Source organism: Lingula anatina, chromosome 5, assembly GCF_051362555.1.
Source record: "Lingula anatina isolate TDL-2025a chromosome 5, LinAna3.0, whole genome shotgun sequence".
Lineage (NCBI taxonomy): Eukaryota > Metazoa > Brachiopoda > Lingulata > Lingulida > Lingulidae > Lingula > Lingula anatina.
The window spans coordinates 3,051,766-3,070,636 of NC_141771.1; the positions used below are offsets into that span (position 1 = coordinate 3,051,766).

Genomic DNA, 18,871 nt, shown 5'->3' on the forward strand with positions numbered 1-18,871 from the left:
ATCCATCCGCAATATCACGAATGTCGATGTAAGAATCAGATTATTCGTAAATGAATCACAATCATAATAATATCATCATATCATGTTGTCTTTTTTTCCAAAGCTTTTAAAATGTAAACGTAACTTGGCTTATCTTGCACGTTCGGTTTACGGTGGCCGCCATCTTGCTGTGAGGGAAGCGTGAGTACGATTGTTTCGTTTTATCTCTGCATAGTTTACTCATACCTTCTTCTACCTGCGTGTAGTCTGAATGGTTGAATTTGTCTGAAATAGTTGGATGAATTATTCCACGTGTTTGTAATAAGAAATATGCTGTCATAATAACGATCGTTTAAAAAACCAACCGGTTCGGCACCGTTTGTCATTGTTTGTAATGTAGTAAATGTTTGCAGAGTGAATGCGGTTGATTATCCTTCATCAAAATCAAACTGGTTGGCGTGTTGCTAATAGCTGTATAGACAGAACCGGCTTTGTCTCAAGTATTTTGAATGAAGTCCACTTTTCGAAATAATCTGCTTGAGTTCGAAATGATAACACTACAGCTGCAGATTCAGATTCTTTATTGACAAACACCTTCACATAAAGGTACAATCAATTACAATACTACTAACTATAACATAGAACAGACAAATATATATATATATATATATATATATATATATATATATATATATATAATTATATATATATATAGAGAGAGAGAGAGAGAGGGAGAGAGAGAGATATTAGTATATATTGTTGATATCAATGACTATACAAATAGATACGTATGTCGCATTTCATAATCATAGCTGCAATTATGTCAGTGAAATGTCATTAGAAGTAGGAAAACATTGGTTTCCTTCCCAGTGATAGTTCTTTTACTTTGTCTGTATTATCAGATTGAAGAGTTTCCTAGAACATAAGGCCAGAGACATTTTTTAAATAAATTTATATTTTTCAGGTCATATAATATTTACTCTGTTCCATCTGAGGTTAATCACACAGACCCAAGATGGATGCAGATCTCTATGATGAGTTTGGGAACTACATCGGACCTGATTTGGAAAGTGACGATGATGAGGATGAAGAAGAACAGCAGGAAGATGAGGAAGAGGAAGCAGATGTAAGAAACTTTTTTTTTCTTTTATTAATGTTTTACATGTTTAAGAATCTCTAAAGATGGTGCGAATTGGTCAGAAATAGGAGCACTGTTGGGGGTAGCACGAAAATTCATGCGTTAGCACTCCTATTGACGATTCAGATATGTACTGTTAGCACAGACAGAACATATCAGAATCGTCAATAGGAGTGCTAACGCATGAATTTTCGTGCTATGTTGGGGGCTGGGAGGGGGGCATAAAAGTTCTCTTAACAGTTCTATGTCAGGTAATGGGCATTTTCCTGTGGTAAAAAGACAATATAGTTGAATTATATGTTTCCAGAAATTCATCAAAATCAATTGCCTACAATGTACATATCTTAGAAAAAATCTTGTTTGAGATTCAAGCATTATACACATAAATACACGGTTAACTTTGAGAAACAAACTGCTCAGGATTATTTCACCTCAATGTGACCACTAGAATGATACATATTTTTGTGATTATCTTTTTCTTTGTAGGAGGAGGAGATGGACATGGACCGCGATGATGACCAAGACATCAATGACATGCAAGTGGTACTACACGAAGACAAGAAATACTACCCCACACCTGAGGAGGTGTATGGACCAGAGGTAGAGGTAAGTCTGTAATAAAATACTACCCCACACCTGAGGAGATATATGGACCAGAGGTAGAGGTAAGTCTGTGAAACTGTAGTCTGCCTCAAAAACAGTTTCTGCACTGGTCCACCTGGACAGCAGAATCTTATGTTACTAAGACAAAATAATGGACATTTCCTTAAATTTTTGAAAAAATTACTGCCATAGTTTCAATATAATTTATATTAAGCACTGGACTAGTGTTAAAGATGGGTTGAATTATACTTTATTTTGGTGCACTCTTGAGACCTGTTTTCAAGAGTTCCCTACCCTCAACTTATTGGTGATGGTGAGTTTTTTGTCACTTTGATTCAATGAAATGTACAGTGTGCCTTTTCTGCCTCTATTATATTAACTCTTCCTTTAGTTGGCTCTGGCAGAGTTAGTTTTGAGGGTTCTTCTTTTTGATGTAATTCTGCATTTATTTTAAATGTATGATTTTTATTATTAGACAATAGTTCACGAGGAGGACACCCAGCCCCTGACGGAGCCCATTATTGCCCCTGTGAAGAGGACAAAGTTCCAAGTTGCAGAACAAGAACTGCCAGAAACAACTTATAACATAGAGTAAGTTTGGATTAGGGAGGTGTTACAGCTTATATAGTGATATCATGGCAAAATGGGGTTCGTAAGTTATATTTTTTGTATAATTATGATATTTTGTCATTGTATGTTATATTTTGCCTTTTTGGAGGAAAGAGAACTGGAATGAAAATGTGTTTTTTTAAAGAATGGTCAGTTGACTTGAATTTTCTTATGTCTTTTTCAACATTGAATAATTATTCATTAACCTATAAAAATTGATTAACTATGAAGAGACTAGAGGTACAACATCAAATATAATTTTATTTTGCATTTCATTTCATTCACCACCAGGTTTTTGGCAGACTTGATGGACAACCCAGACCTGATCAGGAATGTGGCCCTGTGTGGTCATCTCCACCATGGCAAGGTCAGTGTCTACTGGACAGTGGTCTAGCTACTGTAGGGGTGCTGGGAAAACTGTACTTATCATTCTCCCTGTGCTTGTGTTTTTCCTGATATTCCAAAAAAAAAGGAAAAAAGAAGCTACCTAGTAGTTTTGTTTATCTGCTTATATTATTCTGTTGTTTACTTATGTACATTTTTTTTGTCTCCAAATGCCTGTGCTTCCTGTGACATGCCATAAAGTGGCCACACTAGAAATTAAAGTTACTTATGAGTCTGAACCTTGTATAATTCTTGCCTAGTTATTCATTAACAAATTAAATTTACGTGGCATTTTATTATTTATAGTTTTTGTATGTTATTCCTGTTGTAGACATCATTTGTGGACAGTTTGGTGGAGCAGACACACCCGGAGATGGAAATAGAGGAAGGAAAAGATGTAAGCTCATGACCTTAGCCTTTGACACTTGACATAGTTTTGAGCTCTTTAAAAAAAAACAAACAAACTTTTGAACAAATTTTCAAGGCCACGTGCGTGGGTTGAGGTCCCTTTCGATATATTAAGAAATTTGGTTACAGCTTATTACTTGCCGTGGAATACTTTAATTTGTGGAATTGTTTTGGATATGGTTTAACATTAAGCAAGGCATTGTGTTGTAAATTAGACATGGAGGTTGAACGACACAGCAAGACTCCCTGAAGGTTGGAAAATGGTATATCTAGGGCACTTAAAGATGAACACACCTTCTTCATAGCATATTTGGCAAATATGGTTCATATATCTTATTTTGTTTTTCAGCTTAGGTACACAGATATTTTGTTTACAGAACAAGAGGTAGGTTAGCAGGTATCTAAAGAACAAGTGCAACCGGGGGTTCAGATATTATCATGTCATGAAAAAAGTTGATTATTTTTTAGTGAGAAATGTCATTTCAAAAAATGAGCTAGTGAGAAAAAATGCATAAAGAGATAATTACGCCATGTCTAGGTGATAAAACTAATTTAAGGGCATTGGTCATATAAATGCAATACCCTCCAGTTTGTGTTGGACTATCCTTTGCATCAGTGTTACTTATATTGTTAGTGCATTAGTGGTATGTATATGTGTGGGTGTGTGCCTGCATGTGTGAGTGCGCGTTTGTGTGTTTTGTCATCTCACTATTAACAAAAAATATTAAATATTTCCAGAGAGGTCTAAGCATCAAATCACTCCCTGTGAGTCTCTTGCTACAAGACACCAGGACAAAGTCATACCTCGTCAACGTGTTTGACACGCCAGGGCATGTCAACTTCTCAGACGAGGTGACAGCCGCGTTCAGGATGTGTGACGGTGCTGTTATCTTTATTGATGCTGCAGAGGGGGTGAGTTTTAGTAACTATGATATAAATGGTGCATGACACATTGTGACAGCCTCTGGTTGATGTGAACTCTAAGAGACAGCACAACGAAGCCTCTTAAACTAGCGACAAGACATAAAAATGGTTGACACACAGTTTGATGTCTCCAAACAATATAGCCCAGTTCTAACTGAAGTTCTTGCTGCAAGGTGTATATTTGGACTGCATGTACATTATATATTGATTCTTTTGTCATTTCTGCATCAGCATGTGGTGAATAACATACGCACAGTTTGAGTAGCAAAACACAGTATACACTAATACCTGAAATAGTGCATGATAATGTAGTTTAGGTTACTCATCGTAACGTAGGCATCCACCTGGGTGGATGAAAATGACAATATTAATATAATTTTAAATGAGTATACTTTTACCCAAATACAACATGTATGACTATTCCTGACTTAGTAAAGACAATTGTTTCAGTCAACTTACTATAACAGGCCCGTAGCCAGCAATTTCAAAGGGGGGGTTCTTTTTCTGAAAAAGTGGACCTTTTACCATATAATCCCAATTTACCTAGGTCGAAATTTACCTAGAGTGGACTTTTTAACAGCAAAAAGGGGGGTTCTTTCGAACCCCCCAAACCCCCCTAGCTACGGGCCTGTATAATAATTATTATCACTCAATTGCCGATAGTATAAATCACATATAAAATAATGCTCATTCTCTGACTCCAGGTGATGTTGAACACAGAACGCCTCATCAAGCATGCCCTCCAGGAGAAGCTAGCAGTCACAGTGTGTATTAACAAGATAGACAGATTGATACTGGAGCTCAAGCTGCCGCCCACTGATGCTTATTATAAACTGAGACACATCGTGGATGAAGTCAATGGCCTGATAAGGTACATTGTCCTCTTTTCCTCTATTTTATTTTCTTGTCAGTTGTGTTTTTCAATCTGCATGTTTCTCTGTTCTGGGGATATTTTCCAGTTACCCCTCTTAATGCCCTTCCTCTCTATTTTAAGACCTCTCATCGCATAGAATTTCTCTTTGGAGAGAGAGAGAGAGAGAGAGAGAGAGAGAGGGAGGGAGAGAGAGAGGGAGGGAGAGAGAGAGAGAGAGGGAGAGAGAGAGAGAGAGAGAGAGAGAGAGATCCTAGGCAATGTCAGGTCTAAAATAGAGAGAAAAGGGATTAAGAGGGAAGATTTCTCTCTCTCTCTCTCTCTCTCTCTCTCTCTCTCTCTCTCTCTCTCATAAGTCAAATTATTTTCCTTATTTTATAATTCCATTCATCTCTTTATATGCCCCCTCTTTGTGCTTGTCTAAATCTGTTCAATTTTCAGTAAATTTAGCTCTCAATACATATCCTACTAGATACATTTTGTCTTTTGTCCTTATAACAAAGTATGGGAAAAAAGGAATATTGATTGCATTTTTTTTTCTGACTATTTATTTCCAATGCCACTATTTTTCCTGTTCCAGCACATTTGCAGATGAGGAAGAAGACATGTCGGTCTCCCCTCTGAAGGGCAATGTCTGTTTTGCCAGTTCATACTACAGGTTTTGCTTCACTCTCAGCTCCTTTGCTAAGATATACTCTGATACGTACGGTGGTATTAACACATACGAGTTTGCCAGGAGACTGTGGGGTGACATCTACTTCAACAGCAAAACGTGAGTTGTTTATTTATTTATTTATTTGTTTTCCTTGTTATTGAGAGTAAGGGTTTTCTTTCTTTAAGGTGTGTTGGGTTGAAGTTGACTTCAACAGTAGAAAGACATGAGTCATTTAATATACATATGGATACATATTTAGATATGGATAGTGAAAAATTAGATACAGCAAGAAAGGTTTTCTCAAAGGAAATGGAGAAATTTATTTAAACTTTAGCCAACTCAGTTTAAGTGTGAGCAAAGCTTTTGGTTTTTTATGACATGTATGCTTTTAAACATTAAAATTTTTCTTCATGTTTAGGAGGAAATTTTCAAAGAAGCCTGCCAACAGCACATCCCAGAGAAGTTTTGTGGAGTTTATACTAGAACCACTGTACAAGATATTTTCTATGGTAAGCTTCTACGAAAATTGATTGTGCTACCAGCTTTCTTTGGAATTCTTTCAATATAAGTTTCAAGTTTTGCTTACCATACATCTATTTTTATGATAACGGTTTAAAAAATTGATAGGGTTTTTTTATCAGCTGGAACACAAATCAATCAAATATCAGTAACTGACAAGGATGAGAAGAAAATATTCTCCCATTTTGTTAGAGGAACAGTGGAAAGACCAACACAAGTCGTAATAATTTACTAGTAAAAAAAAATGATGCATAAACCTTAAAGAATACAAATGAATTCCTATGCGGAATTGATTATAAACATTTTCACGTCTCCATCTGCAATGGATATTGACCCAGGTCAGCATGTGTTATATATTACTCAAACTCAAACATCCAACAAACATAAAATATCCATATTAATCAATATACACCATTTTATAGACCATGAGACAAAAATATGAATCAAGTTTGAAATGCTTAAATCTTTGACAAAATATTTGACAGCATATCCAGTTCAAGTCTTAATTTCCCTCGTTAATCTCCAGACTGTGGGGGACGTGGACCTGAACCTGCCGCAGGTGTGTGAGGAGCTGGGCATCAGTCTCACCAAGGAGGAGAGGAAACTGAACATACGGCCCCTTCTCAGGATTGTACTGAGGAGGTTCTTTGGGGACTTCTCAGGTAGATTTGGTTGAGGTTTGCTTTTGTGGTCAAAATATCAATATAATGTTCTTTGGGGACTTTCTAAGGTAGAATTGGTAACTTTATCACTATATTTTAAAGCCTTATCTATGACCTAGATCAGTTTGCTTTGCAATTTATAACTAGGTCTTTTTCCATCATTTCTATCTCAGGATAAGTAACATAATAATAAATTAGTTAAGTTTCATATTTTTTAAGTATTTATTTTTTTTGTGTGTGTGTGTAGGCTTCGTTGACATGTGCGTGCAGCACGTACCCTCCCCTGGGGACCACGCCAAGTCCAAAGTAGAGCACACGTACACAGGGCCTCTGCACACGGAGCTGGCAGACTCAATGACACAGTGTGATCCTGATGTAAGTCTTTAAGATGTTCTCACAGTTTTACTCTTTGTGGGTTATATTCAGCCGCTGATTCAGAACTGAAACAAGCAGGGTCTTTGTTTCCAAATTTTCATACATGTCCATGGTGTTTGCTGGACTTGAGTTAACTCCATCACTATCAGTCACAGACCAAATAAAATGTCCAGGATTGGAAGTTAGTTTTTTTTTTTTTTTTTTTTTTTTTTTGCATGTCTGGGAATTCCATAATACAACAATTGGACTTTCATCTTACAGGGTCCTCTTATGATCCATACCACAAAGCTTTACCCCACAGAAGATGCTACGGCATTTCACGTGCTTGGTCGCGTGATGAGTGGCACGCTGTATGCGAACCAAGATGTCAAAATTCTTGGAGAGAATTACTCATTACAGGATGAAGAAGACTCCAGGTTTGGTCAGGTGGGAAGACTATGGATATATGAGGCCAGGTAAGCATGGGAACAGTGTTGTCATAGCAACAGCCATGTCATGGCAACAACGTATGCATGGCAACAGTATAACCATGGCAATGACATAGATCAAATGTAAAGTGTAGAATAATGTGGGCTGTACCTAGCTAGTAAATATGCTAGGCAGTCTGAGCTGACTCATACTGTTGGTTTTACTGAAGAAGTTTCACTGTTTGGGTTATTAGTGGAAAGATCATGTTAATGCAGAGATGTTTATTTCAATTTGTGTAGGCCAGTTAATATATTAGATGGTCAGCTCTTCATGATGTACAAAAGTGAATTATATCTTTAAGCTTACTCACTGTGGAATGAAAATTAACCATGTTACTGCCAAAAATTATATCATATACTTCATCTTTCTTGAATACTTAAAGGAATCCATATGCCTTAAAGTTTAAAACTTGGTTGTTTACCTCCTTCGCTTTCTGTCTCTCCAGATACAAGATAGAGGTGAACCGTGTGCCAGCAGGTAACTGGGTGTTGATAGAGGGCATAGATCAGCCCATAGTAAAGACTTCTACTATAACAGAGGCCACAGGGAATGAAGAGGTGAGTTGAGGTGGTTGGAAGGGGAGGAGGGGGGGGGGGGGGAGGGCATAGATCAGCCCATAGTAAAGACTTCTACTATAACAGAGGCCACAGGGAATGAAGAGGTGAGTTGAGGTGGTTGGAAGGGGAGGAGGGGGGGAGGGCATAGATCAGCCCATAGTAAAGACTTCTACTATAACAGAGGCCACAGGGAATGAAGAGGTGAGTTGAGGTGGTTGGAAGGGGAGGAGGGGGGGAGGGCATAGATCAGCCCATAGTAAAGACTTCTACTATAACAGAGGCCACAGGGAATGAAGAGGTGAGTTGAGGTGGTTGGAAGGGGAGGAGGGGGGGGAGGGCATAGATCAGCCCATAGTAAAGACTTCTACTATAACAGAGGCCACAGGGAATGAAGAGGTGAGTTGAGGTGGTTGGAAGGGGAGGAGGGGGGGGGGCATAGATCAGCCCATAGTAAAGACTTCTACTATAACAGAGGCCACAGGGAATGAAGAGGTGAGTTTCAGTATCATATTACACAGGTGGTCAAAGGGGTGGGGTGGGGGTGGGAAGTGCAGGTGTGTAGAACAGGCAAATTGTTTCACTATCTGGGAACTGTTCCACAGAAACATTTTTTGTCAAAAGTTGGTTGTAACTCAGAAATTCAATTGTTTGGTTTATTTCATTTCATGGCAACTGACATGTATTTACTTTAGGATAAATTACTTACTCCATTGGTTATTTTCTGGTTTCCAGGCCTTCATCTTCAGACCTCTGAAGTTCAACACGAGTTCTGTGATCAAGATAGCCGTAGAGCCAGTCAATCCATCAGAGCTCCCCAAGATGTTGGACGGACTGAGGAAAATTAGTAAAAGTTACCCTCTTGTAACAACAAAGGTACAATGTTATTTATTTTATTTGTGCATTTTATTTTATGTTTTTATTTTTTTTTAATTTATTTCATAATTTTGTCATTTCCTGTACTATATTATTTCTGATTTGAGTATGAAATGAAAAACTTTTGTATAAAAACATTATATTATATTATATTATATTGTATTATATTATATTATATTATATTATATTATATTATATTATATTATATATAATATTATATAATATTATATAATATTATATTATATTATATTATATAGGTAGAAGAGTCAGGAGAGCACATAGTGTTGGGGACAGGGGAGCTGTATCTGGACTGTGTGATGCATGATCTCAGAAAGCTGTATTCAGAAATAGGTCAGTCATGGCTGTGTATAGCACTGCCACAATGTTTGCCTTTTATTATTATTATTATTAAATTTTATTTGATGTTTTTTATATGGTTGCCTCATTGCTTTGCTTTTGACGGTCATTTTGAATGGCAAAGGTTATGTTTATTTTATTTAAATTCAAACATTTGTAATTGTAATTTTTTTTCTGACCAGATTGTGTTGTTTTGTTAAAATCAGACATTTTATAGCTATTATCTGCCAGAGATGAAAAGGAACAGTTTATCTGTCTATGTTTTGTTTATTTGCAGACATTAAGGTAGCTGACCCAGTAGTAACTTTTTGTGAGACAGTGGTGGAGACTTCCTCCCTCAAATGTTTTGCTGAAACACCCAATAAAAAGTTGGTATTTTCTAGACGCTCTCAGACATAGCTTCTTCTGAAGACAATATAATTAGTTGATAGTCAGAATCAATGCAAAAGCAAATCTGTTTACTTATCCATTTATTTATTGATAATCATTATTATTATTATTCAAAAAATAATATATTATTAGTTTTTTAAAAAATTAACATTTTAATCATTTTTATTATTGGCTAAGATGTAGTTGTGTTGGTGCACTGATATGTTAATATGAATGCAACATAATTATTGTAGAATTAAGTCTGTAAAAAGGTAACAATTGATAAAATGAATTATTTAATCAAATTCAGAAATAAAATCACAATGATTGCTGAGCCGTTGGAGAAGGGATTGGCTGAGGACATTGAAAATGAGGTCGTACAGATCACATGGCCCAGAAAGAGGCTTGGGGAATTTTTCCAGACGAAGTATGACTGGGATTTGCTGGCTGCTCGTTCCATTTGGGCATTTGGTCCTGACGCAACTGGACCCAATATTCTGGTAGATGATACTCTTCCCTCAGAGGTGAGTCAGCAGTTTTTAAAGGCTTTGTAAAAATTATATCTTCAGAAAACTTGGAGGTTATGTCATTGTTAGATAAAATAGATGTATTCTTTTTTTCTGTTCTTTTTAAATCAATGCTGTTGTTAAACACATCCAAGAAAAAAAAAAGCCATATTTTTGGGGTAATTTCTGTTGGTGCTGCACTTAAAATTCTGATAAGTAATGATAAGTCTGTTATCTTTGATATGGGGGCCACCTTTCCTAAAATCTAGAGTCATTTCTAAAACACATGGCCTGGGTATGGTTGTATTATTATACTGTGAAAGTGTTATTTCTAAGATTCCTTGCAAGCATATTTTTCTTTTTTGTATCTCTTACCCTTTCTTATTTTTTAAAATAATTTTTTTATTCTTTTATTCATTTGTTTGTTTAATTGTTTATTTATAGTTTTGAAAAGGACCTCCTGAACTCAGTGATAGACAGCAAATTGTGCTGATACTTTCTCTCAACTTTTCTCTCGTTGGCAAGGCCGTTTAGAACTCTCTGCTAGACAGTACATCTTGTTGATGTTAGAGCTCAGCTTTGATTTCTTTTTGTTTGGGCTGACAAAGATCTGAACTCTGTGAAAGACAGTATATTTTTATGATGTTGTAACTTTGAATTTTTTCTCCCCAAGTTGACAAAGGTCTCCTGAACCCTGTGAAAGACAGTATGTTTTAGTGATGATGATGACTTTGAATTTTTTCATCCCAGGTGGACAAAGGTCTCTTGAACTCTGTGAAAGATAGTATTGTCCAAGGTTTCCAATGGGGCACGAGGGAAGGACCTCTCTGTGATGAACGTGAGGACTTTTTATTTATTTATTCATTTAATTATTTTGCTTGTTCGTTAGTTTGTTTACGCTTATTTTATAGTTTTTTATTTGAAAATCATATTTCTCTACAAAGATCAAAAATATATCCAGCAAATAATGATGCTCTTTCAACAAAAGTAAACAGGTTGAACGTTATTTGATGATTAAAAATGGATGAAAGGCCCCTAGTCATTAACTGAACATTTTTCCATAGAACAAGTTGAAAGCTGAAAGAACAAGCTGAAAGTTGCCTTAATATTTCATAGTTTTCCACAGCTATCAGAAATGTGAAGTTAATGAAGATTTAAAATGGATTTAATGGCCCTATTCACCAAAAAAAGTATCTTTATATACATCATGGTAGTTACATTTTATGAATGCTCCTGTTACATAAGATAATTAAATTGGTGGTGATTATGTTTTTAACTGTGCATAATTACAATTTGGTGTTCATTTGGCTATTTAACAGTATGTAGTAAAGCATCAAAATTTACAAAATAACCTATTTTGTGCATAATTATTTTCTGTTTCTTGCCTGTACATTTGACAGCTCTACTGCCTTATTTAATAGTACAATTTTGTCTTAAACTTGCATAAATATTCTCTTGTTTTGCCACTGTGCCAGCTGTCAGAAATGTGAAGATTAAAATTCTATTAATTTAAGATTGATGAAATGCCCCTATTCATAAACAGAGCATTTTTACATAATACAAGTTTAATGTAGCTTTACATAAATATTTCATTGTTGTACCAATGGAATGCAAAGGTTAACATAATTTAAAATGTATGAAATGCCCCAATTCATTAAAGGAATAAGAACTGTTCCTTTTGGCCAAAAAATGAATTTCCTGGGGTAAAAAAAAAAAAAAATTTTTTTCATACTTACCAATAGTATTTCCATAGCCATTTTTTCATTCAAATTTAGTCCCTGATTTTAAAAAAAATCCTGAATAATTACTTTAACTGCTGTTTTTGTGGTAAAATAGAATGTTAATTATATTTCTATGAGTTGTTTAAAATGTTTTTTTAGAGAAGAATTTCATCAGCTGTTTTATGATATAAGAATGATTCGTTTTTTTTTCTTCAGTCAACAGCTAATATATTGAGATCGCCAGGTAATCTCAATATAAACTGTTGACTGAAGAAAAAATTACTTCATTCTTACAATGTTTTTATTGTGAAACATACATCTCATACGAAGAGCTATTATCCCTTTAACAGAATTTTTTTACATAGCACAATATTGTCTTTAAGTTGCATAATTTATATTTGAAATTCATTTCTCCCCAGCTATCCGAAATGTAAAGTTTAAGATCTTGGACGCAGTGATAGCCCAGGAACCGATTCACAGGGGAGGTGGGCAGATTATTCCAACAGCCAGGAGAGTGGCATACTCTGCTTTCCTTATGGTAAGTTGATGTAGCCAAATTGATACCCAATAATGGGTGCTACTGGCAAAGAAAAACATGGTTTGGAATGGGGCTTACTCTCTCTTTTTAATGTTGAGATATATAAAGCCATGATTAACACCCTATAGATGGTGGTTACAGTAAATGAACATATCGTTTGCGATTGTACTTTAAATGTTTTTTTTCTTACCGTCTATGAAACAGATTTAGATATTAACATTTTCTCTGGATTTCTTTCAATTTACAAACGAAGATAATTAATTAAATTTCATTTCCCTGTCTCTGTCATTATGGTTATACATCTTGGCAGTTGGTCCATGATATCCTGTCTTTGTTTTTTTTTTTTTAAATCTGTATAATTAGTCTTATTATAGAGGAGTATTTGACGATAAAAAAATCATCTCTCTCCCTGTCTGTTTTCCAGGCCACACCCCGTCTGATGGAGCCATATTACTTTGTGGAGGTTCAGGCCCCCGCTGACTGTGTGTCTGCAGTGTATACTGTACTGGCTAGGAGAAGGTGAGGAAAGTAGACAGCAAAGCTGCCATATATGTACAGATATTGAACAAAGAATATAGAATGGATGGGATGAGTAGGAAAAAGTTGTTGGTTTCTGTGTTATTGTCTCTTTCTCAACTAGTCTTACAGATTTAATTGATACTGAAAAACTTAAAATTGCATTTTATTTCTAGCAACACAAGCAAAGATTTTCTTTTTGCTTAATTATTAAAGAAATTGCTTAATTATTAAAGAAAATGGCAAAGCTGTTTGTAGTAGGTATTACAATGTATTTTTTTCTTATAATAATTTCACTTTTATTTTCTGGTCCAAAGAGGTCATGTGACTCAAGACGCTCCAATCCCAGGCTCTCCTCTGTACACAATCAAAGCTTTCATTCCTGCCATAGATTCCTTTGGGTTTGAGACAGACTTGAGGACCCACACACAGGGCCAGGCTTTCTGTCTGTCTGTATTCCATCACTGGCAGGTAGGGGGCAGTGCTGAATTTTCTACAAAATGAACACATCCCCCAGTAGTGACCACAGACTCCTGTAGGTGGTGCTAGTTTGACCTTACCCACAGGACAGTCTTGAATTCCCTTAGATATTCTGTTGCAATACATTATGACAACATGTTAAACTGCAGCAATAATTTACCCGTAAGGCAGTTTATAATATGTATATTGATTGTAACATTTTATTGTCTGTTTATTTATTTAAAAAATTGTAGCTTGTAATTACTAAGTTTCACATTCAATCTTATCAGGGGGAATATTATACGTACTTAAATGTATTCCAGATTGTACCTGGAGACCCTTGGACAAAAGCATCATAATTCTATGTACCTTAATGTATTCTAGATTGTACCTGGAAACCCTTGGACAAAAGCATCATAATTCTATGTACCTTAATGTATTTTAGATTGTACCTGGAGACCCCTTGGACAAGAGTATCATAATTCGTCCCCTGGAGCCCCAGCCTGCCACTGCTCTGGCCAGGGAGTTTATGATCAAAACCAGGAGAAGAAAGGTTTGTCCAGGCTCATTAGGCTGTTCACACAAGCAAACCAAAGCAGGAATATCGCTCTAAACTTTCTGACTAAAATTTTGGTCTGATTTAGTTCAATGTAAATCAGTAAGGGAAGTCAACTTAGCTATAATTAATTATAATAATTGATATAAAACATGGCCATTTCATTTTGGTTATAAAACAGGTTAAATATTCCTTTTACTTTGAATACTACTGATTTATCTTGGGTGAGCAGTGACCCAAAACTTAAGTTTTTTTTTTTTTTTTTTGTGAAACCTTCCCATGTTTCGTTGTGCTCATACTAGATAACGATTATTTTAAGCACACTGGAACCAAAAGTGCGTCAGCTTTGCAAAGTTTTTAAATTCACATTTTCAAAGACAAAATGTTCTTCTTTCCAGGGTCTAAGTGAAGATGTCAGCATCAACAAATTTTTCGACGACCCTATGTTGTTGGAGTTGGCAAAACAGGATGTGATGTTGAACTATCCCATGTAGCTTTCCAACCTCTAGGCCAGACAAAATTAATGTGTTGGTTAATAAGCACAAATGACCCTGATTTTGAGTACACCACTTTTTTTGGCATCTAGTTCTTTACTAAAATAGAAAAAATATATAAGATATTGATGTGATAGGTGGAGGAAATTTACAAGTGACTCCAAGAAATTTGGTTGTTGTTTTTATTGCTATAAAATTGCCCACGCTGTGGATTTGACATTTCCTCTCCGCCCCAAAAAATTTGTTAAACTCTAAAATAATGACACTATGCTTCTCAAACTTAATGTTTAAAAAACAAAAATAAATTTTGTCTAACGACCCCGCTTACAGAGGCATTGCTTGAAAGATGACATATCAGTTTTGTCTGGTCTTGCTGGAGATGGTCAGAAACATAAATGTTTAAATGCTTGAGTCAAGCATGGAGGACATATGTCCATGAAGAGGACAGTGAACAGTGTGTGGTCTGTTAAACATGAAGGTGAAGTTTGTACACAAAGATATATAACAGCACATAACAAGTCTAATTGCCACCATTTCTTCTCAAACAGGAATTGGAAACAGGAACTGATGTAATACAGAAAACGTGGAATTTTGATTAAAGAGTGGCAGAGAATATTTTGTATTTTCACTTGTGTATTCCTCATGAATAGGGCGACTTATGTAAATGTAGTATTTTTATAAGAAAGCGATACCAAATGCCTTACAGGTGTTTTTATTGCAAAAAAAATAAATGAAGTACGCTTGGAGTAACGGTGGTACTATACTTCTTGTAAAGTCAATTGTAGAAATATATTTCCGTGTTTTGATGAGTTTATTACCCGTATCAATGATTATGCAATGGCGTGATTATAGGAGATGACTATTGTATACTCTCCTCTCGCAGAAAAGAAAGACTTTAATAAAAATACAAATTCAAATAAACTTGAATTCATGTAGTGGAATTTTCAACCATTTCACCACTCATATCGTCCATAGCAGGCCAATTATATTTGTAACTGTGTCTTGGTTGGGCTTTGAGGATTGGTGTCTCTTTGGCCCAGTTGACCTGTGTCTGTCTGGCACGTGGCAGTCGTGGTTTGTAGTCCTGTTTGATGCCCAAGGTTTGTAAACAAAAATAAGTTTGTTTGTTTTCTTGGTAGTCTGTAATTCACGTAATGTCAGAAGGTGGGAAACATTCCGGGCTGTCGTGAAATGCCAGACCTTGCTTACACTGGCTCATCTCGTCTGGAAGGATAACTTGATGACATCCGGCACAAATGGCGCCAAACTGGCTGATTTATGAAAGAAAACGAAATAATGATATGCAACAATTAATGAGAGAGAACGCTGTCACTGGTAGATTAAAGGGAGCAAGAACGGAATTTCAAGTTAAAGGTACACTTCATGGGATTTACCCACAAAGTGGATTTTCCTGGGAAAATGAGCAAGTGTCTCGTACTTGCGAATCATTTACCTATCCCCCTCTGCACTTGAATTAGACCCTTGACAGAATGTATAAAGGTTGATTTTATGTGAAAATGACTGGCCAGTCATTATAACAGCGACCATTTTCCTATCAGCTCCAATAGAAATATCAACATCTGGTACGCCTGAGAAAAAATATTGAAGGAGTTAAGTCAATTGTTAAGGCGTATGTGAGGCTGTATAAGAAGCTGAACAAGGCAAAAATAAGCATTTTGGGGATTTTCAAACCCATGGAGTGTACCTTTAATGGGAGCAATAATGTAAAACGACGGAGAGAAAAAAGAAAAGACGTTGACATGTTAGAAAAGAAGGAGAAGAACGAAAAACTAAACAGTGATTATTTTTCTGGCATGGCATTATTCAGTGGCGTTTATTTGTTTACTTACTTATTCATTGTTATTCTTTTTTTTATGAAAATGTGCTATATGCATACCCAATAAAGTCACTTTTGCAATACAGTGCCCCGCTGTGCCGAAAGCATATGTCGGTCAGAAACTCCCGGCATACAACGCAGCGGAGACATCGTCTGTGGTAATGGAGGCCGCTTACAGCAAGAACCAGTTTTTCCTTTATAGGATTCTGACAATATGCGCAGGTGAACATGGCTGAAAGTAAAGGAAAACGTGGAATCATATAGTTACAGATGCTGACCTGAAAAGAACGTTTTTTTCAGCGCGTTGCAATTGTATAATGATTATTGCGCTCTTCAGTGACCCCCTCAACATTTCTAATGAACTTGCTAGAAAGGTACCTGTCCAAAGGGCGCGTAGGTCTCTGAAATAGTTCGGGAAATAAATTAGTAGGACACACGGTTTTGAAGAGTAAAGCACATATATTGTAGAAAAATGCATTGGTTTTAACAGTATGAAAAAAAAAACAGTACCTCGAATAGTACATTTACAATACTTTCTTGTACACAACATTGCCGGTGGTAGAAGTGGATCTTTGACGCCAACATGCGATACTGCAACATACTGTATGCTGAAAGAAAGAGTTATCATTTTTCTGGTTATACCCTCTGTTGATATATCCGATATAATTCCCTGAATACACCTCAGCTCATAACAACAACGGACGGACCCCCAATCGTGGAGTCACGAGAACAAATGCGGGCTTTCTAAGGTCCTGGCACATAACCTTTTGCATAAAAAACCGGAATAGTTTAGAAAAAAGTGATCAATTTGACAACAATTTATTGCTGGTCATTATCATTTTGTCTGCGCCGTCAATTATATTTCTTATGTCACGGATTTGACACTTCCACGCCGTATTCAAGTACTTAATTGAACGAAGCGAACATGAAAGGGGATATTTAACAGCCCTATGCTTTCAATCAAACGCCATTGCAAACGAATGTCCTTGTTTAATACCGACAGCGGTTAAATATGCCCATTCATACGATTTTTGTCATCTAGTTTTCATACAAGCTGGACCTGAAACTGTGAACGTAATGACATTAACTCGGATAGTATAATAATCGGGTAATGTACTGCGAGTAACTTACTAGTATCATCTGTCTTCGGGGAAGACGGCATTTGTTTTCAGCACTCTCCCCTCTTTCTCTCCCTCCCTCTCTCTCCTTCCCTCTCTCTCTTGTTAGCAGGCTAACTTCATGCAGTCGTTATCTGATGTTTCGTCCACTGGCTTCTTCTTTCCTTACACACATACCTACTAAAAACGCGAGTCCACTGCCTAAGTCGAAATATGCCTACCTCCCCTACCCCTGTCTTGAGACGTCATTCAGCGATGCTTGCAACAAGGTGGCATGTAAGACACGTTAGCCTTATCATATTGTCCCTATTGCGATCAAGGCGTCTTGGGGCAAACAATGACCAGCCAGTCTGATTGTGATCAGTCCGTCTAGGCATATGACGTCATCATTACGTAATCACCATTTGGCCTGATAGTCCGCACAACCCGTGGGCTCGTTTTGTTTTTATTTTTGTTGACAATTGTAAAAGTAAGATAGTAGTAAACTGTTGCTTCTTTTTATTGACCAACTTAAAAAATGAATAACTGAATGGAGAGACTTAAATGCCTAAGTTTTTTTTTTTTGTCTTCTTCGGGGAAGAGTTATAAGACTTTGACTGTTGATACGTGAGGTAAACATGAAGAAAAGTGAAATGCATCCACAGATCTTAAGCTATGTAAGAAACAATTGTTGCTTATTGTTGTTAGGACACACACACACACACACACATATTGGTTTTTCTGTGTTTAAAAACAATTTGCCACACAATGATTTAAGGGAGATTCCGATGAATTATACTGGAAAACGATTAAGAAAAGAAATAAAAAATAAATTTGTTTTTATATTATTTAATTTTACTTCTTTTTAACCCCAAGTATCATTTTACGACATTATACCAGGGCCACAGATTGATTTTTCTCTAGATATTCACAGGTAAGTCTCTAGTTAAATGATTGGACATTTCTACACTTCGCATCAGAGAAAAGTGCAGATTAAAAACTGCTACCTTGGTAGAGGCATCATTTTAATGTAATTGAGAAACGTAATAGAGTCACCCGATAACTGCATTAATACCTCATTTTAGAACGTACATGTAAATCAATTAATGCGATTTCAAAGAGACAGGTGTTTTCAATTCTGCCGTCAAGTCAATTAGTCACGGCAACCGTAGATCTAAACTGTGACACGTCAACATTTGTTGATGAGAAGTCTTTTCACCTCTTAGTGTCTGTTATAATATTACGAACATAATGAAAGAATAGAATTGTATAATACAGCTGAATGTTTCACATTATTCACTTTAATACTAATGCAATATTATTACGAATGCACAACGTACCGAAGCATATTTTATTTTATTTCATTATGACTCCTAGTATCCTTTTAATGTAATTA

General features: G+C 36.1%; 2 protein-coding genes across 4 annotated transcripts; one reads left to right on the plus strand and one right to left on the minus strand.

The window, feature by feature from the left end:
* Positions 1-8: 8 nt before the first annotated feature.
* Positions 9-15,468, plus strand: LOC106168938 (116 kDa U5 small nuclear ribonucleoprotein component-like). Of its 2 annotated transcripts, none has more exons than XM_087012748.1 (25): positions 9-180; positions 944-1,105; positions 1,604-1,723; positions 2,196-2,311; positions 2,621-2,696; positions 3,045-3,110; positions 3,471-3,506; positions 3,860-4,033; positions 4,750-4,916; positions 5,497-5,688; positions 5,990-6,080; positions 6,617-6,752; positions 7,000-7,127; positions 7,389-7,582; positions 8,041-8,152; positions 8,885-9,025; positions 9,283-9,376; positions 9,660-9,750; positions 10,062-10,275; positions 11,008-11,095; positions 12,398-12,516; positions 12,941-13,035; positions 13,350-13,503; positions 13,937-14,044; positions 14,446-15,468. In XM_087012748.1, exons 2-25 carry the CDS (start codon positions 995-997, stop codon positions 14,539-14,541), a joined length of 2,919 nt encoding a protein of 972 aa, XP_086868874.1. In that variant the 5' UTR covers positions 9-180; positions 944-994; the 3' UTR covers positions 14,542-15,468. The 2 variants fall into 2 exon arrangements, with proteins under 2 accessions (XP_086868874.1, XP_086868875.1); XM_087012749.1 differs by having other exon boundaries at positions 155-184.
* Positions 15,238-17,830, minus strand: LOC106180027 (LIM/homeobox protein Lhx1). Of its 2 annotated transcripts, XM_087012750.1 has the most exons (4): positions 17,510-17,830; positions 16,889-16,986; positions 16,439-16,610; positions 15,238-15,812 (listed from the first exon to the last, which is right to left on the minus strand). In XM_087012750.1, the coding sequence occupies exons 2-4, from the start codon at positions 16,926-16,928 to the stop codon at positions 15,689-15,691; spliced, it is 336 nt and encodes a 111-aa protein (XP_086868876.1). In that variant the 5' UTR covers positions 16,929-16,986; positions 17,510-17,830; the 3' UTR covers positions 15,238-15,688. The 2 variants fall into 2 exon arrangements, with proteins under 2 accessions (XP_086868876.1, XP_013419343.2); XM_013563889.2 differs by lacking the exon at positions 16,889-16,986 and having other exon boundaries at positions 17,510-17,826.
* Positions 17,831-18,871: the final 1,041 nt, after the last annotated feature.

Coding starts and splice junctions, on each gene's coding strand:
- LOC106168938 (XM_087012748.1), top strand. CDS start 995: ATGGATGCAGATCTCTATGATGAGTTTGGGAACTACATCGGACCTGAT. Junction 1,724..2,195: donor TGTATGGACCAGAGGTAGAG/GTAAGTCTGTAA, acceptor TTTTATTATTAG/ACAATAGTTCACGAGGAGGA. Junction 3,111..3,470: donor AAATAGAGGAAGGAAAAGAT/GTAAGCTCATGA, acceptor TTTGTTTTTCAG/CTTAGGTACACAGATATTTT.
- LOC106180027 (XM_087012750.1), bottom strand. CDS start 16,928: ATGTTGTGTACAAGAAAGTATTGTAAATGTACTATTCGAG. Junction 16,611..16,888: donor TTGTAAATGTACTATTCGAG/GTACTGTTTTTT, acceptor CTTTACTTTCAG/CCATGTTCACCTGCGCATAT. Junction 15,813..16,438: donor TGCAAAAGTGACTTTATTGG/GTATGCATATAG, acceptor TTCATAAATCAG/CCAGTTTGGCGCCATTTGTG.